Here is a 15461-nt window from a genome sequence, read left to right as displayed (position 1 = left end):
GTCCGGTACAAGGCCCCCAGCCCAAAGCTAAAGTGTGGGACGGCGGGCTCCAGCAAAGGCCAAGAGGGGAAGCCATGTAACTACACGGTTGGGCAGTTCTAGAAGGAACACAGCAAGCTCACACCTCACAGTGACAAGGGGACTGGAATCAAAGCAGACACACAGACATGGTAGAAAGCACCTTTTAAAAAAAAAAAAAGATTTTATTTATTTACTTATTTGACAGAGAGAAAGAGATCACAACAAGTAGGCAGAGAGGCCAGGGGGGCGGGGAGCAGGCTCCCTGCTGAGCAGAGAGCCCTATGTGGGGCTCGATTGCAGGACCCTGAGATCATGACCTGAGGGCATGAGCTGAAGGCAGAAGCTTAACCCACTGAGCCACCCAGGTGCCCCAGAAAGTCCTTCTTCATCATCTGCTCTATCCGTCACCCACTGCCTAACTCTCCACTCTGGTGCCGTCCTTCTGTGGTTAGTTCTCAGCTGCTTCGGGACCCACACATTGGCAGCCCGGTCTCCCCCTCGCCAGCCCATTTCAACTTCTGGGCCTAATCTATTTCCCAGCACCTATTTCTCTGACTCTCAAGTAATACTTGATTATGTTGATTAGAAAATCATCGTTCTGTAACTTTTCCTCTCTTAACAACCAGATATTAGATGAGAAAGGAGTGCAGCTGGGAATCACAGGCCTTCGTTTGAATCCTTGTCTTGCCATGGACCCCTCGATGTGACCTTTTCAGTTAGCTGCTTGATCTCCCGGATAATTCATTTTCCCCATCAGTAAATCGAGCTGTTGACATCACCTTTACGGCTCATTCCGTGACTCAGCGAGCAGGTGTATATGATTCACGGAGCACCATGGCTGACAAAGGTCGGTGCTGAACCAGTGTGAGTTTCCCCGCTTCCCACCATCCTCCCCAGTGCAAGCCTTCAGCTGTACAAAGAGATCCCACCAGCTACTGAGTTGGAGCCTGGTCTTGTCTTCCCTGTGAGTGTTCCTGTCCCCAGGGTAAAGAGACCCAGTTTAGGTCCGCAAATGTTCCTTGAGCGACTTGTGTACTCTCCACTTGGCTATGGGAGGGGAGATTTCTCTCTGAGTCAGTGATCTCCTACTTATTACCAAGTGGGAAAAGAATCTGTCCCTCCCTCTTGCCAAGAGCTGGGGTTCCGCCGTCAGAACCCTGCATGTTTTAAGTTGAGTGTTCACGTAATGGGGTCTGCTTGCCTAAGTAGAAGCATCCTTTTTACTAGTCATCAAGTTTTCTCTTCAAGAACGATTCCACATTTCACAAATCCAAGGGGACAGCCTCAGTTCGATAAGAGCCTGCCAGCCCCAACTCTGGCTGGGTCTATTGACAGCTGGCTTGGCCCTGCGGACTCCGTGGTTTCCCCCAGAAACGCACAGAAGGACCAGAAAGCAACAGCTGCTCTGTCCCTTGGCAAGGCTGGAGGTGGTTGGCCTTGTGAATGAGGTTTTTCAAGTAAGGACCTTGCTCGAAATGGGATATTAAAGGTTTGGTTTTGGCTTTTGTTATTAATCCAGTACAACACGCTAACAGCTTGAGATTTAGAAACATTAAACACTCCCTTCTCAGCTTCAAGACGACAGTTGATAAGCATATAACCATAAGATACTGAAGACAACAAAGAACAGGAGGAGAAATTTGAGCCCTGGGAGATTAATAAATAATGAGGAGCGAATAGACTCAAGCCACAGATCCCCAACGGGGCCCATTAGTTGGGCTCCTGCATAAAGCCAGAAAGGCAGGCATGGCTCCTGTAATTCTGTTAACACTAACAACTAGTCCTTAAATGCTCTCAGATGTATACAACAGGGGTATTTATATTCTTGCAGCAAACAGAGCGTTGTTCCAGAATCGTGAGCAGTGGTTTAGTTTGGCAAATTGGGTAATCTAATCACTAGCTTTGTCAACTGCCTTTCTGCTTGCTCCCTAAGGAGGCCTCCCGTTCCCTGCAGAGCTGTGGTTCTCAATCTGCGTCTCCCGGAGCCCTCCTGTTCCACAGAGGGTCTTTTGGGGGCAGCCGGGTGGGCGCAGCTAAGTGAACCTCCAGGCCCTCTCCACCTGCTTCGGGGAGAGTAGCTTTTAACTGCTCTGGTCTTTAAAGAACTTGGAAGATTGTGCTTGAAATGAAAGGGTTTGGATGTTTTGTTTTGTTTTTTGCTTTAAAACAGAAACTTGAACCTCAGCGGTGCCATGATGTTCCGATACCTTTTGTAAGTTACTTTTCTACCCACTGGTATGTTTCGGAAATGTAACCATGTTAATACCCCCGGTAGAATTCAATGCTCATATGAATAAACCGCAATAGATTCATCCCTCTTCTCGTGGTTGATTATATGATTCCTCTTTTTTCACCATTTGAAATAAGGCCTCAGTGAAGCTGAGAATTTTTTTTTTTTTTTTTAAATAACAGCAGTGAGGGGTGGTGGGCTCCTAGCTGGCCAGGAAGGGAAGAGACAGCAGGAGGGGGCCGATGGGTAGTGCGAAGGGGGGAGTGGAAAGGACTAGGAATTGTGTGGACATGACCGAGGCAGGACCAGGTGTAATGAAGGACACAGTCTGGCTTGTAGAAAGCAGTTAAAAATGAAGGTAAGTTGAATGGGGTTGCATTAAATTAAACTAAATTCAATTTTACCGAATCCATGAGATACTTATCTTGCACATTTTAAACATCGAGGTTCCTTTTTCCTCCTGCATTCCCCCCCGCCACTAACTCCCTCAATGTCCAACCAGCGTATGGTTTTTAGAAGTTTCAAGAGCTCCAGATATAAATTAGATCAGGGATGGAGTTTCTGAAAAAACAATAAATGCTTCTATTAGTATCTCACACAGAAAAAAGTTGAGGTTATGACAATTTTGTGAAATTCAGATTAAGCTCTCAGGATCCACTTGCTTGATACTGTGCACAATTTTGCCCTTGGAAGATTTTGCTTCCTGTCTCCAGAAGCAAAAGGCGACCTACAGAGCTCTCAGAACGTGTGATTATTAAACTGAAAATAATTTGATTATTATTTTTTTACATTGCCTTGAATTATAATAGTGAGTGGAAACTACATATGAAATCTTTTTTTATTTTGAATTTGGGTTTTCATCAATCTAAAGTATTGTGTGTATTAAAAGTCTTTGTAACAATATGAGTTAAATCTTTTCTTGCATCACCAGGTGGTCTCCCCAGTGGTGGACTGTGGACACAGTTAGCCAGGGGAAGATCCCAAGTAAACAAGATTCAGTTTGCCTTTGGGGTGGGGCAAGCTTTTTTCTCTCTCTGTTTCCCTCTCTGCAAACCCTGACCGTGTGATGGTTTGACTCTATCCCCGTGGCTCCGATTGTCTTTACTTTTTGGAGTGTGCATTATTTGGAAAGCATTTCAGGTCAGAGCTCCAGGCCAAATTGAGGATAATGACTAATTGGTAGGTTGTTGGAATTACTTGATTCAATTTAGATACTTATTTATATCCTATAATAAGAAAAGTATTTTTAAAACATTGGATATTGTTAGTATTTACAAAAATGAAATTCTGGTTGTTCTAACACAACGATTAAAGTTATTATCAGCAATCTTGATTTGGAGTAGCCCTTATAAAAAGTCTAGAGCTAGTAACTCAGCTGATTTTCAGTATGACTAATGAGGCAGCAGTCTAGTTTCTACTCAGAAATGGGTTCAGCTGATCATCAGAGAACCAAGCCTCTATGTCTTTGCCATCTCACTGTTTGGTCTGGACTAGAAAGTTCTTTTCTTTTCTTTCTTTTTTTTTTTTTTTTTAAGATTTTATTATTTATTTGAGAGAGAATGAGCCATGGGGAGGGATTGGGAGAGAGAAGCAGACTCCCCGCTGAGCAGGGAGCCCACTGTGGGGCTCCATCCCAGGACCTGGAGATTGTGACCTAAGCCCAGGGCAGACATTTAACAGACTGAGCCACGCAGGTGCCCCTGGACTAGAAAGTTCTAATAGTATGGTTTTGTCTCCTAGGCCAGCTCCCATGGATTAGTCATAGCTCCTGAGGTCTGGGGGAAGTGTGCTGGCATCAATTAGTGATGTCTGCGACCAGGGTCCAGGGCTGAGGCGGGGGACAGGGAGGGGAGCAAATGTAAGGTCAGAGTATCAAGATCAGAGTCTTATCTCCATCCTTTATTAGCTGTGAGCTATCATGGGCAAGTCATCCATTCCACATCCTCAACTTTCCCAACTACAGAACATGGATAACAACAATTAAGAGAATTAAAATGGATACTACGAATGAGAAAGAAACCTTAGCTGCTGTTATCGTGTCTTGCCTATCCCATTCTGGAATTTCGCCTTTTAAATTTGCCATATTTTAGTATTTCTGTCACCCTCTTGGCAGTTAATTGCGAACTACCTGGGATTTTGCATTAGTGCATTGTATGACATCATGCTCACTTCCCAGGCCTTTCCCTACTGCCCACACTTTCTTTTTTTTATTTATTTATTTATTTTTTTTTTAAATATTTTATTTATTTATTTGACAGAGAGATCACAAGTCGGCAGAGAGTCAGGCAGAGAGAGAGAGAGAGAGAGAGAGAGAAGCAGGCTCCCGCTGAGCAAAGAGCCCGATGCGGGGCTCGATCCCAGGACACTGAGATCATGACCTGAGCCGAAGGCAGCGGCTTAATCCACTGAGCCACCCAGGCGCCCCCTGCCCACACTTTCTAGCCGGGGCCCCTCCTGCCACAGGCAGTCAGTAATTATGTGTTTGTTGAATGAACATAAACCTGTTACTAATAGCGTTTTTAAAACTTTAAATGTTGACAGTCAGATGAATCTAGCTTTCTTTTTCATTTTTTTAAATTTTCTTTTGATTTGGAGAGATGCATTTTTCATTTTATTTGAGAGGATTGTTTTTATTTTATATTCAAGGGGTCATAGGTTTTATTTTTTTTCTCTTAAAAAATTTTAAATTGGGCTTTATTTTCAAGGAACTGAGCTGTTTTCTGTGCTCTGGCAGCCCCATGGGCCAGTGTGAAGAGGATACAGGCCCGTAGGCTTGGTGGATCAGGCACTGGGGAGGCTGCGACCGCCTTCGGGGTCCCCCTTTCTGTGCTGAGCGCGGCCAGGGGCCTGGGCTCCCCCACTTCCTCTGCACATCACAGGCACTCTGTAACCCATCTCCTTCCTTCTGGAAACTTTCCTCCTCACCTCCCCATGACCCCTCAGTTGACACCACACTACCACACTCCTAGGAGCCAAGACTTAAATGATTTACTTAGCGATGCGCCCTGGTCACAGCTTCAAGCCGTCTGGACCCAGCCTCTCCATCTCCACTTCCGCATGACTTTAAGATCCAGGTCTCCTAAGAATCGACTGTGCTTCACCATAAGTCATATTGTCTACCTGGCTTAAAAGTTCCTTGGCTTTCTGCTGATCACTCACTGCAAGACCAGTTCCCTATGGCTGCCACAAGCAAGTAGATAAACGTGTTTCTTCTTTCCCTGGTAACAGGCGCATCTCATCGTGCTGAGCAAAAACCCCTCTCAAGAGGAGGCAGCGGTCTCTGCGCATTTTGTCGCCCATGCTGCTGTAGCTTCTGGGAGTACCCAGCACCAAGGTGAGCGCAAACCTTCTGTGGGCGGGGCTTGCTGCCCGCTCTACGCCCCACCCCCCAACCACCCTGGTGCCTGCGCATGCGCTGCTGGGTCTGTAACCCGCTGAATTTAGGATGGGCGCACAGGTAGGCATGGTCTGTGACATAGGACCGTTGGAGACCTTTGGCGGCTTTATGTGGCCCTGCATAGTTGTTCCACTCCCTCAGCTGCAGCAGTGTTCTTTGGTTTCTGTCCTATTCGGCCTTTTTCTAATCTTTTATTTTCAAATCCAGTGAATTCTCCTCCAACCAGAGCTATTAAGAGCCCCAGAGAATCCATGCTGGGCTTACAGGGAAATCTGCTCTGCTTTCAAAGGTGATCTATTTTTAAAGATTGTTGTGGAGCTACTGTGGCAACAGATCTGGCTTGTCGGAACCCCAGCCCACAGACTTTCACAGGACTGGGCTTTCCATCAGGATGAACTTACATGGTTTCAGGAGTCCAAGAGGGAGTTGCTATTTACGACTCACATGGTTTTTCTTAGCCCCATGTAAAAGGTAGAGCAGCGAGCTTGGGGAGTTCTTTAATCCACAGTTCTGGACTCTGAACATACAGTATGCCTCTGTTGCTGGAGAACATATATTCCAGTGACTTTTGGTGGGGGGGAGGCAGTCAGAATACTTAGAAATAAATAAAGAAGACCTATATGGGTATATTGCAAAATGTCAGATAAAAATAGTCATGTACTATAGTAAAATAAGATCCAGTGGGCCAGCAAGCCTAAAATTGAGATCCAGAATAATTGGGGTACAGGGTACAGGAGTTGGGCTAGGATGTCGAGGCTGGCGGGTAGGCAAAGACGAGGGGGACACCTCTATGAGCAGCTTGGTCTGTACAGACCCCTGGGTGAGGCAGGGGTTCCAGTCCAGGAAGGAGCTGGTGAAGGGGATTTCAGAGTTTTTCCATCCATCCATCCAACCTTAAGACTCTTTGTTCTGGTCTCCTTTTTGGAGCGGAGCAGCCTATCTAGGGATAGAGAGAGAAGGCTGGAAAACTTTCAGATCCTCTCTCCCCAGAACACTCCATATATAACAATCCACTACAAAACCTTCAAAGAGCCAGCAGTTTTTTAACCAGCTCATTGGTGCTAAAGTCTTTTAGTAGGGGAAAAGACCCTTTCACTCCCAACTAGTAAGACAGTTAAGATGCCAGTGCATGTTGGATGGAAATCCCTAGTCTAGCAGGAGTCACAAATCTAAGTGTCTATAGGAATCAAGTAAGCCATATGAGTGACACAGAGAGTCACAACAATACAGTAGCAGCAGCAAGCGTAATCGTAAATGGTAGCTTCTGGTGATTGTAACGTGCGAGAGACCATGCAGAGGGCTGAGGACGGTAGCAACTGGAGAAGCCGTACCCTACCGAAAGTGAGCAGCGGCCTCTCTAGCCCATTACCACCAAGGGGAAGGCAGGCTTCTATGGCAGATCTGCCTTTTCAAGAGAAGGCAGAAATCTAGGTTTTTACGTGTAATTGATGCTAACTAACTCAAGTAAGTTTCAGACTCTGCATGGGGCAAAACAAATGTGAGGACCAGACCTGTAACTTCTGCCCCGGAGATCAGGTGTGTAATGAGTGCTTGTCAGACCCTTCCTGGTTTCCTCAAGGCCTCATGGGTTTCAGACAACTGGGTGGTTCTGGGGATGGAGGAGTCTTGGGAATGCCCAAGAGAAGGCCAAAGAGCTAGGGGCACCTGGGTGGCTCAGTCCGTTAAGCGTCTGCTTATCTCTGTCAAATAAATAAATGAAATCTTTAAAAAAAAGAAGAAGAAGAAGAAGAAGAAGAAGAAGAGTGAATACAGGCGAGGAGAAACCCCAGACCCTGCCTACTGTGTCCACTAGTTTGAAAACTGCATCGGTCTCAATTCTCGTTCCCTCTGTGGTGAACGTGGAAAAGGCTGTGGCAAGTTGACTGACCTTGTGCAAGTCACCCAGTGCTGTGGGATCCGGAGTTTGATCCGGCTCTTACCCACAATGCCTAAGTGTGGTGCAGGCCGAGGGGACCCGTGTCACAGGCATGGAGTCAGCGTGCCTTTGGAAGCAGGGATGGGCTGGGCCCTGGCCAGCCAGGAGCTGCCATGGGAGTGGGCAGGTGCATTCCCACCGCCTTTCAGGAAGCCCGGGTTTTCTAGTCGTCTCTCTCTTCATTCTTGCTCAATGCCCCCTAGCAAGAATGAAGGAAACAGACCCAGGCCTCTGCTGCCTCCAGCATGGGGAAAGGAAAGGGAGAAATTTGGAACTTATCTTTGTCTGAAAACTAAGGGGAGTTAAGGGGAGACCAGCCCCACCCCACCCCCGAGCGTGTGCGTGTGTGCGCACACACACACACTCTCTCGCTCTCTTTCTGCTTGTCTTTTACCCAGGACAGCAGGACTGTGATGGACTTTAGTCCCTTTGCATCTAGAAATCCCAGCCAGATCCCCTGGGAACAAATCTGCATGTTCTGCCCAATGCCATGGAAATCCACAGCCCTGCTTCCCTGTGCTTAAACCTATCTGTGCAGAATACATATTTTTTATTAAAAAGCATCATTAATGAGAAAAAAATTCTCATTTGGGGATCCTCTGTAACCTGCTCGCTAAATGCCCATTGAAGGCTTTGCCCTTGGACAGCCAGAACGCTCCTGGCCCAGAAGGCAGCGTGTTTCAGCCTCCACGCTCAAGCGAATCCCTTTGCCCTGTGCCTTTCCTGCATTCCTTATGCAGACAAAACTGCCCTAGAAGTCACGAAGGATTGGGATTGCATAAGGACTTCCAATTCAGGCTCCTGGAATGTCACTGACCTGAGCCTGGCCGGCTTCCCGGAGCAGCCATAGACAAACTTGGTATTAACAGCTTCTCCCAACCCCGCTGAGTGTTCAGGACATTGGCCTTGTGTTTATAACTCTTCTTCTAAAGGATATTAAAATGAAATGGGAGGAAGCCAAGTACATTTCAGCGTAAACCTTTGAGAGGCAGAGCCTGCCCAGCACAGGCGGCCTTGTTTGGAAGTGGCTCCATCTACAGCCTGGGCTCTGTAGGGTCCAGACCTGGCAGGAGGGAAGGGGCCCGGTCAGAGCCTTGGGGGCCGCGGGGGTGGGATCCCTGGCCATGGGGACCAGACTCATGAGCGCGGGGTGCATTCCCAAGATAAATTCCCCGGCCCCCTCTTATCCTCGGCTCTCCCTACATTTTGCGCAGTAGACATGAATTATACGAGTATCGGAAGCTCGGCGTTGCCTCTTGATGGAAGTCTCGTGTTTTATAGACCTCCGTGACCCTGCCTTCTCTCAACTCTCCCTCCTGCGGCCTGCCTTCTCAGCCTGCCGCTCTGCTGGGTCCCACCCCAGGAGCGGCCCACTCCCCACCCCCCGGGGTTATAGATGCTCCTCTCCATGGCCCTGTGTGTCCCGTGGAGACAGGAAGCCAGACAGGCTCTGGAACACGCATACGCCCAGCTCCAGTGGACTCCTCCGACAGGTCACCTGGCTCCCTGGAACAGTCGTAGTCAGGGGGCCTTCACCGGCCCGTGGCCCCCCTCAGCTGCCCCGGCTGGCCCCCTCGTCCCACCTCCACCCTGGGGAGGCCTCCGGGTGGGGTTTGTGGTACAGCCCTGCTGGTGGAAACGAGTGTGAGCCACGGCTGGCCACGCCCACCAACCTCTCTCCCTTCGTCTCCCTTCTTCCCCTCTCCATCCTCCTGCCCCCTCAGCCTTCCCAAAGCCCCCTTGAGCCCCATGGGCTCTGAGAGGCCCTTTCTCAGCTCTTAGGCAGGGCCCATTTCTTGCTCCAAAATGCCCCGCCAGCCCGAGCCTGGCCTGCCTCTGAGCTCCTCAAGCAGATGTTGGCATCCATGCCTGTTCTGGGCTTTCAAGGCCAGGTGAGGAAGGAAAAGCTGCAGGGAGCAAGCTGGGTGAGGCCAGAGAAGAACCCTTACCCTCTCTGCCACCATCTTTGTTTCCTCTCAGAAAAGTCTGGAAGGTATCTTACTTCACATCCCATCTAGAGGACTGAGGGCCAGGGCGTGTCCAGAGTCACTCTGCACGTTAGAAGCAAAGTAAGGCTTAGACAGAGGCCAGGTACTGCCTACTTCACCACGCTCCGGAACTGGAGATGAGTGACACTGTCCCCGGAGGGCCAAGGAGCCCAGAGGACAGACAGTGGGAGCTGCAGAGTCAACCGCTCTTGGGGGTAGTCCATGAGAAGGGGTTGCCTTGCTTACAAACTGCCTTTCATCTTTGCTTCTGAGAACAAAGTCTGTGACTTCAGTCCTCTGCTAGGGAAGACGAGGTACGTGCCCTCTGTGATATCCAGCTCTTCACTCTTCTACTGGCTAATAATTTGTCTTCAGAACTTCCCAGAAAAGTCTATGGTATTTATACCCTGACTTGGCTTCCAAAAGGATTTTTTTTTAAATTATTTTATTTATTTATTTGAGAGAGAGACAGTGAGAGAGAACATGAGCGAGGAGAAGGTCAGAGGAAGAAGCAGACTCCCCTTGGAGCTGGGAGCCCGATGCGAGACTCGATCCCGGGACTCCGAGACCATGACCTGAGCCGAAGGCAGCTGTCCAACCAACTGAGCCACCCAGGAGTCCCTTCCAAAAGGATTTTTAGGGCAGCTTCTGGAAAACATATATACTTCACCAGGTAGCAGGGACTGGAGGCTGCTGGATACCTGACCACCATGGGGTGGCCACTGCTGGGTGAGACTGTGAATGGTGGGGAGGTAGACATGGGGTCTGCTTCCTAGTGGCAAGAATATTGGAGGCAGGCAGATCCTCAAAGGGATTGAGCCCCTGACTGGGCCTGTGGGTGGCCTGGCACTCTGTGGGCGCTTCAGGAACGCTCTCCCACGCAAGCCTCACCCAACCTGCCGCCATCTGGTCGCCTCATGCTACTGAGGCAAACTTGCCCCCCACGGATGACTTTGGACTTCCTGGGATCACATGGCTAGTGAGTGGCAGGTGTGCCTCTCCTAGAAGCCATGTCCGGGGCCTGGGAAAGTGTTCTTCCCAAAGAGGGTCTCCCCTGTGGACCACACACCCCTACCAGGGCTGGTAGGTGGTCTCAGGGCAGCTTCCTGGGCAGAGCCCATGGCAGCCCTCAACAGGGTCTAAATGGGTCCCATCTGTTTGTTTGCTAGGTGACGGAGCTCCCCTGGGTTACGCCAGGCTAGCTTCCCTGCGGTCCTTAAAGCTTTTGCTGGGAGTACGTGGTATAGATCCTTTCCCAAGACTGTTGACAAAAGAGAATTGTCACATCGTACATGCAGTCCTCCCTCTTAATGAAAGCTGCCCTCACTGTTCAGCTGTTGCCTTAGGACAACCTTAAGAAAATGAGCCCAGAATCACTGGAATTTGTTTTAATTAAAAGCCTCCTAACCTCCAGTGTGTCAGACTCTAACCACGCATTCCTCTTGCTCTTTAAAAGTAAAGTCTGGGAGGGCCTCCAAGAAACATTAAGCCCCTCTGCCCACGGGGCCACACTTTCTCCCTCGCGCTCACTCACAGACGGGCCTAAACATTGTGTTGCAGTGGAAACGGGAGAGGACTCCTGACCTGGGGACACCTGTGCCGCCGGGGCTCAGATTTACAAGCTAAGTCATGCTTCTGTGCTTTAGAAAATGACCTCATCTTCCGCCAAGGCCACCGGCATCAGGTTGCAGATGATTCTAGAAGAGGTTTTCCAAGTTGGGGGTGGTCATTGTGAGCGCACTGAAATGGCCGGCTCTGTGTGAACACACACCTGGCTTCAGGGCACGAGGTCTGGGCTGGGCACGGCATCTCCCCACCCTGCTTGACCTTCTGTCTCCGTGGAAATCACTTGCCCACCATGGACCGCCAGGCAAATGCCCACTCCCAGAAGAACAGACTGCTCATCGGGGAGTCACTCCTTAGCTGTAGTGACAGGACAACTGTGCTCTCCCCATGAAGACTGATCATGTGGTTCGCAGGTCAGACACCTAATCTGGGAGTTAAACAGGTGAGGGAAACACATGAGAGTCTTGCAGTAAAGGAGTTTTCCTGTATCCTAGGTAAAAATAAAAGTCGTTTCAAATTTAGAGACAGGGAAGGCACCCACCCACAGGGTATGCCCAACACCTTCTTCTGTTCCCAAACTGAAGGCTCTTCTGATCTACAAGGGCCCAGACAGGATGCCTGATGTGTGGCCAACTTATATGGGCCAGCAGCTGTCAGAGAACCCCTCCCCCACCCACACCCCATCTGACCAGTGACCTTGCAGGCAGCACCTTCAGAGGGCAGACTCCAGGGCAAGGCCTGTCTCCGATGTCCCACCACCACCACACCAGGCTTGTGTTCACATCAGTAACCCCGCTGCCTTAATAAATAAATCACTTCTTCTCTCCCCTTCCTTCTCTCCCTCATTCTCACTCGCTCTTCCAGAAGTCCACATGTGCTAACAAGCATACTCAGGCCTGAGTCCAAGGTTGAGCCATTTACGTACTAGTTTGAATTAGGCCAATCAGCTCCCTCTCTCCCAGCATCTCTGTGAGATCAGCTACACTAAGGGAAAGGAGCAGGTGGCACTCAGGTCTAGGGGACCAGCTTAAATGGGGTACCCTCTAGAGGGGCAGCTAGTCAGCATGTGACTCCTGGGGGAAGGGATACGAAGAGGTAGCAGGACTTGGGGCTAGAAAGGTAAGAAGCTCAATTGCGTCCTCCTGTGTCTGAGAGACCAGCTCCTTACTCAGAAAGAGGAGGGAACTATTTCCACCCCTTTTGCCTCCTCCTCTGATTAGGACACCACTTCTGCCAAAGCCCAAGGTCTGAAACTCAGTCCCTGCTTGCCCAGCCCCAACCGCTTCCTATATGCTTGACATCTGCCGGTCTTTACGGTAAGGACTCATCTCAGGGGAACAAGGCTGAGACTCAGAAAGATCTTTGGTCTTCAAGAAGGGCTCAGTTGCATTCTTTGGTTAATTCCCAATTAGACAGACTATTAAAAGAGCAAAAGCACTCCACTCCTAAATATCCCTGTTAATTTTTAGACCTGGAATGTTCATCTCTGTAATGCTTTTAAAATCAACAAAATAAATGCGACATCTTCCCCACATTTGCTGTCATGAGATTATCAGAGTAGCGAAAATTAATACTTAGCTTGCACATTAAATCCGTAATGCTTTCTCCCATGAGTGCACTACAAGTGAAGAGATTTTCTACTTGGTAGAATTGTCTGCTGGTCTAGTAGGGGACACACCCTCCCTCCCCCCATTGAGAGAAAGGAACAGGGGACTCCAGTTCAATCAACTTCTATTTCGCAACAAACTCTGGGGGCCGGCTGGCATGGACACCTCTCCAGAAAACTCCACCTCCCAACAGAATTCCTGCTTCTGTCTGGCAACTACGTAGGTGCCAACCGAAGTAAGTCTTGCAGAGAACTGAAACTTAAGTTGTTCTCAGACCTAACTTTTCTCTTGGTTGACTAGATTCGGTAGACGCATTACGCAGGTGTCTCCTTTCTAAAAGAGACCACATGGCTAGTATTTGAGTCATTTCTTGAGACCAGTATGCTCAGTGTGAATTTCAGGTGTTCTCAAAACTCTCAAGGTGGGCACGAGGTGCTGATGAGCCCAGGCTTCTGTGCCTTTTGACCACTCTTCCTTTTCATAGTGCTCCTGTCCTGTTAACGTCTCAATGTCCACCTCTGCTTCTGGTGTCCCTGCTGGTCAGCCTTGTGAGGGCAACAGAGGTCGTCCATAACCATGATCCTCCAAGCTGTCCCTGAATTCAAATGATGACCATTTGCAAAGCACGGACTAGGGGTTAGACATGTCCTCAGTTGTTGATATGCATGAATCCACTTACTCTGACAACCCTACAAAGAAGATGCTAGTGTTATATCCCCCTTTCCAGATGGGGGCATTGAGGTCAGTGACTTGTAGAAAATGGCAATAATCATCTTGGACAACTAGATGACATCAGAGCCAGCACCTGAACCCAAGCCCCCGCCGAGTACAACCTCAGGAACAGCCACCTTCTTTGGACAGGCTGGTCCAATTCCTGTTCTTCCGTGACTTCTGGAATGCTGTATTCATGCGGGCCTCTTTGGAAGCCTCTGGCACTCATGTCACAATAGGAGCAAAATGAATTCAAGGGGGGGATCCTTTGGAAAAGTTATTAAAATAGAGAAGACACTAGCTGGTCTAATCAAGAAAATAGCAAGGACACACAAATGCAAAATTGGAGGTGATAAAGGGGAAATAAGCTGATGCAGAGGAAATGCAAAGAAGCAGAAGATTGTGTTTTATCTTTTTGCTCATATGTATTTACACTAAATGATACACATGAGATTTCCGAGAGGCGATGTCCAGTCGGCCACTGTACACGTGGGTCATCGTCTTCTCCGGCAAATGTTGCATGTTTGTCATGTGTCGCCATGAGGTCGTCTCCAGCAGGGGCTTCTGCGGGAGTCCCATGTTCCCGGGAGAGGAAGATACTGCCTTTTCCTCTGCCAGAACAGGTGTTGGTGGTCCTGCTTGCTACTTGTATTAGTTAATAAAATTCTCCCGGTACACAGTCACGTCCATTCATTGACGTGTTACCATTCGTTTATGGAAGCTTTGGTGCCTCAACAGCAGAGGTGAATAGCTGAGACAGAGCCCATGTGCCCCCCAAAGCCTAAAATATTTACCATCTGGTCCTTCACAGAAGACGTTGGCTGATGCCTGTGCTGGAGCCCTATGATTTCTCCAGTTTCAGACTCATTCCCAGTTAATTTCTTGGCTCAGAATTTCCAAACCAAGTAGTTGATATTGATTCAGAACTCACTCATGGGGGCGCTTGGGTGGCACAGTGGGTTAAAGCCTCTGCCTTCGGCTCAGGTCATGATCCCAGAGTCCTGGGATGGAGCCCCACATCAGGCTCTCTGCTCAGCAGGGAGCCTGCTTCCCTTCCTCTCTCTCTGCCTGCCTCTCTGCCTGCTTGTGATCTCTGTCTGTCAAATAAATAAATAAAATCTAAAAAAAAAAAGAACTCACTCATGTACCTGCCCCATATATGCTATCCCCATTTCAGATGCTCTGTTTCTAGCCACCGATGGCCTCTGGTGGGTGGGACAACTGTGAGGCCTCACCTTGGACCATACAATTGCTTTTATCTTATTGTAGGGATTCCTGACTGTGTTAGCTTTCTTCTGCTGCATAACCAATGACAATTGCTTAAACCCATTGGAACCGAAGGAACTAAGAAACTCAGTTCCTTATGTCAGAAGTCTTAAAGCCCCATTTTCTTGCTGGTTATTGGCCAGGGACCTCCCTTAGCACCTACAGGCCACTCTTGGGTCCTCATACCATGGTTCCTTCCATCTCACCAATGGAGAACCTCGTTGTCCAATCCCTCTTATGCTTTGAATCTCTCTGGCTGCCTTTTCTGCTACCAGCTGGAGAAAACTCGGCTTTGAAAGGGATCAGGTGAGTCGCTAAAGCCCAAGGGATAATCTCACTTCCTTAAAGTCAACCATGTCATTTCATATAACCTCATCACAGGAGTAATAGCTCATCCCATCGGGCAAGTCCCACCCACCATCACAGGCAAGGGATTCTACGAAGGCGAGAGGCATACGGCGCCATCCTAGAATTCTGCCCAGCACACTGGCTTTTTGTCAGGAGCTCTATTCCATCTTCTTCTTCTTCTTCTTCTTCTTCTTCTTTTTTTTTTTTTTAAGATTTTTATTTATTTATTTGACAGATGGAGATCACAAGTAAGCAGAGAGGCAGGCAGAGAGAGAGGAGGAAGCAGGCTCCCCGCTGAGCAGAGAGCCCGATGTGGGGCTCTATCCCAGGACCCTGAGATCATGACCTGAGCCGAAGGCAGAGGCTTTAACCCACTGAGCCACCCAGGCAC

At 48.8% G+C, this 15461-nt stretch overlaps 1 protein-coding gene across 9 annotated transcripts in view; it reads left to right on the top strand.

The window, feature by feature from the left end:
* TTC23 (tetratricopeptide repeat domain 23) overlaps nt 1-15461 on the top strand; it is a 96909-nt gene that overhangs the window by 60684 nt on the left and 20764 nt on the right. For all 9 annotated transcript variants that reach the window (XR_009355324.1, XM_059180125.1, XM_059180124.1 and 6 more), the window contains exon 7: nt 5480-5585. Coding sequence is in view for 8 of the 9 variants with exons in the window: in XM_059180125.1 (XP_059036108.1) it covers nt 5480-5585 (106 nt within the window). In the remaining variant the exon portion in view is untranslated. The remainder of the gene's footprint in view (nt 1-5479; nt 5586-15461) is intronic.

This window comes from Mustela lutreola, chromosome 7, assembly GCF_030435805.1.
Source record: "Mustela lutreola isolate mMusLut2 chromosome 7, mMusLut2.pri, whole genome shotgun sequence".
Classification (NCBI taxonomy): domain Eukaryota; kingdom Metazoa; phylum Chordata; class Mammalia; order Carnivora; family Mustelidae; genus Mustela; species Mustela lutreola.
The sequence above is the reverse complement of the archived record's forward strand: the minus strand, read 5'-3'. Positions and strand labels throughout refer to the sequence as shown.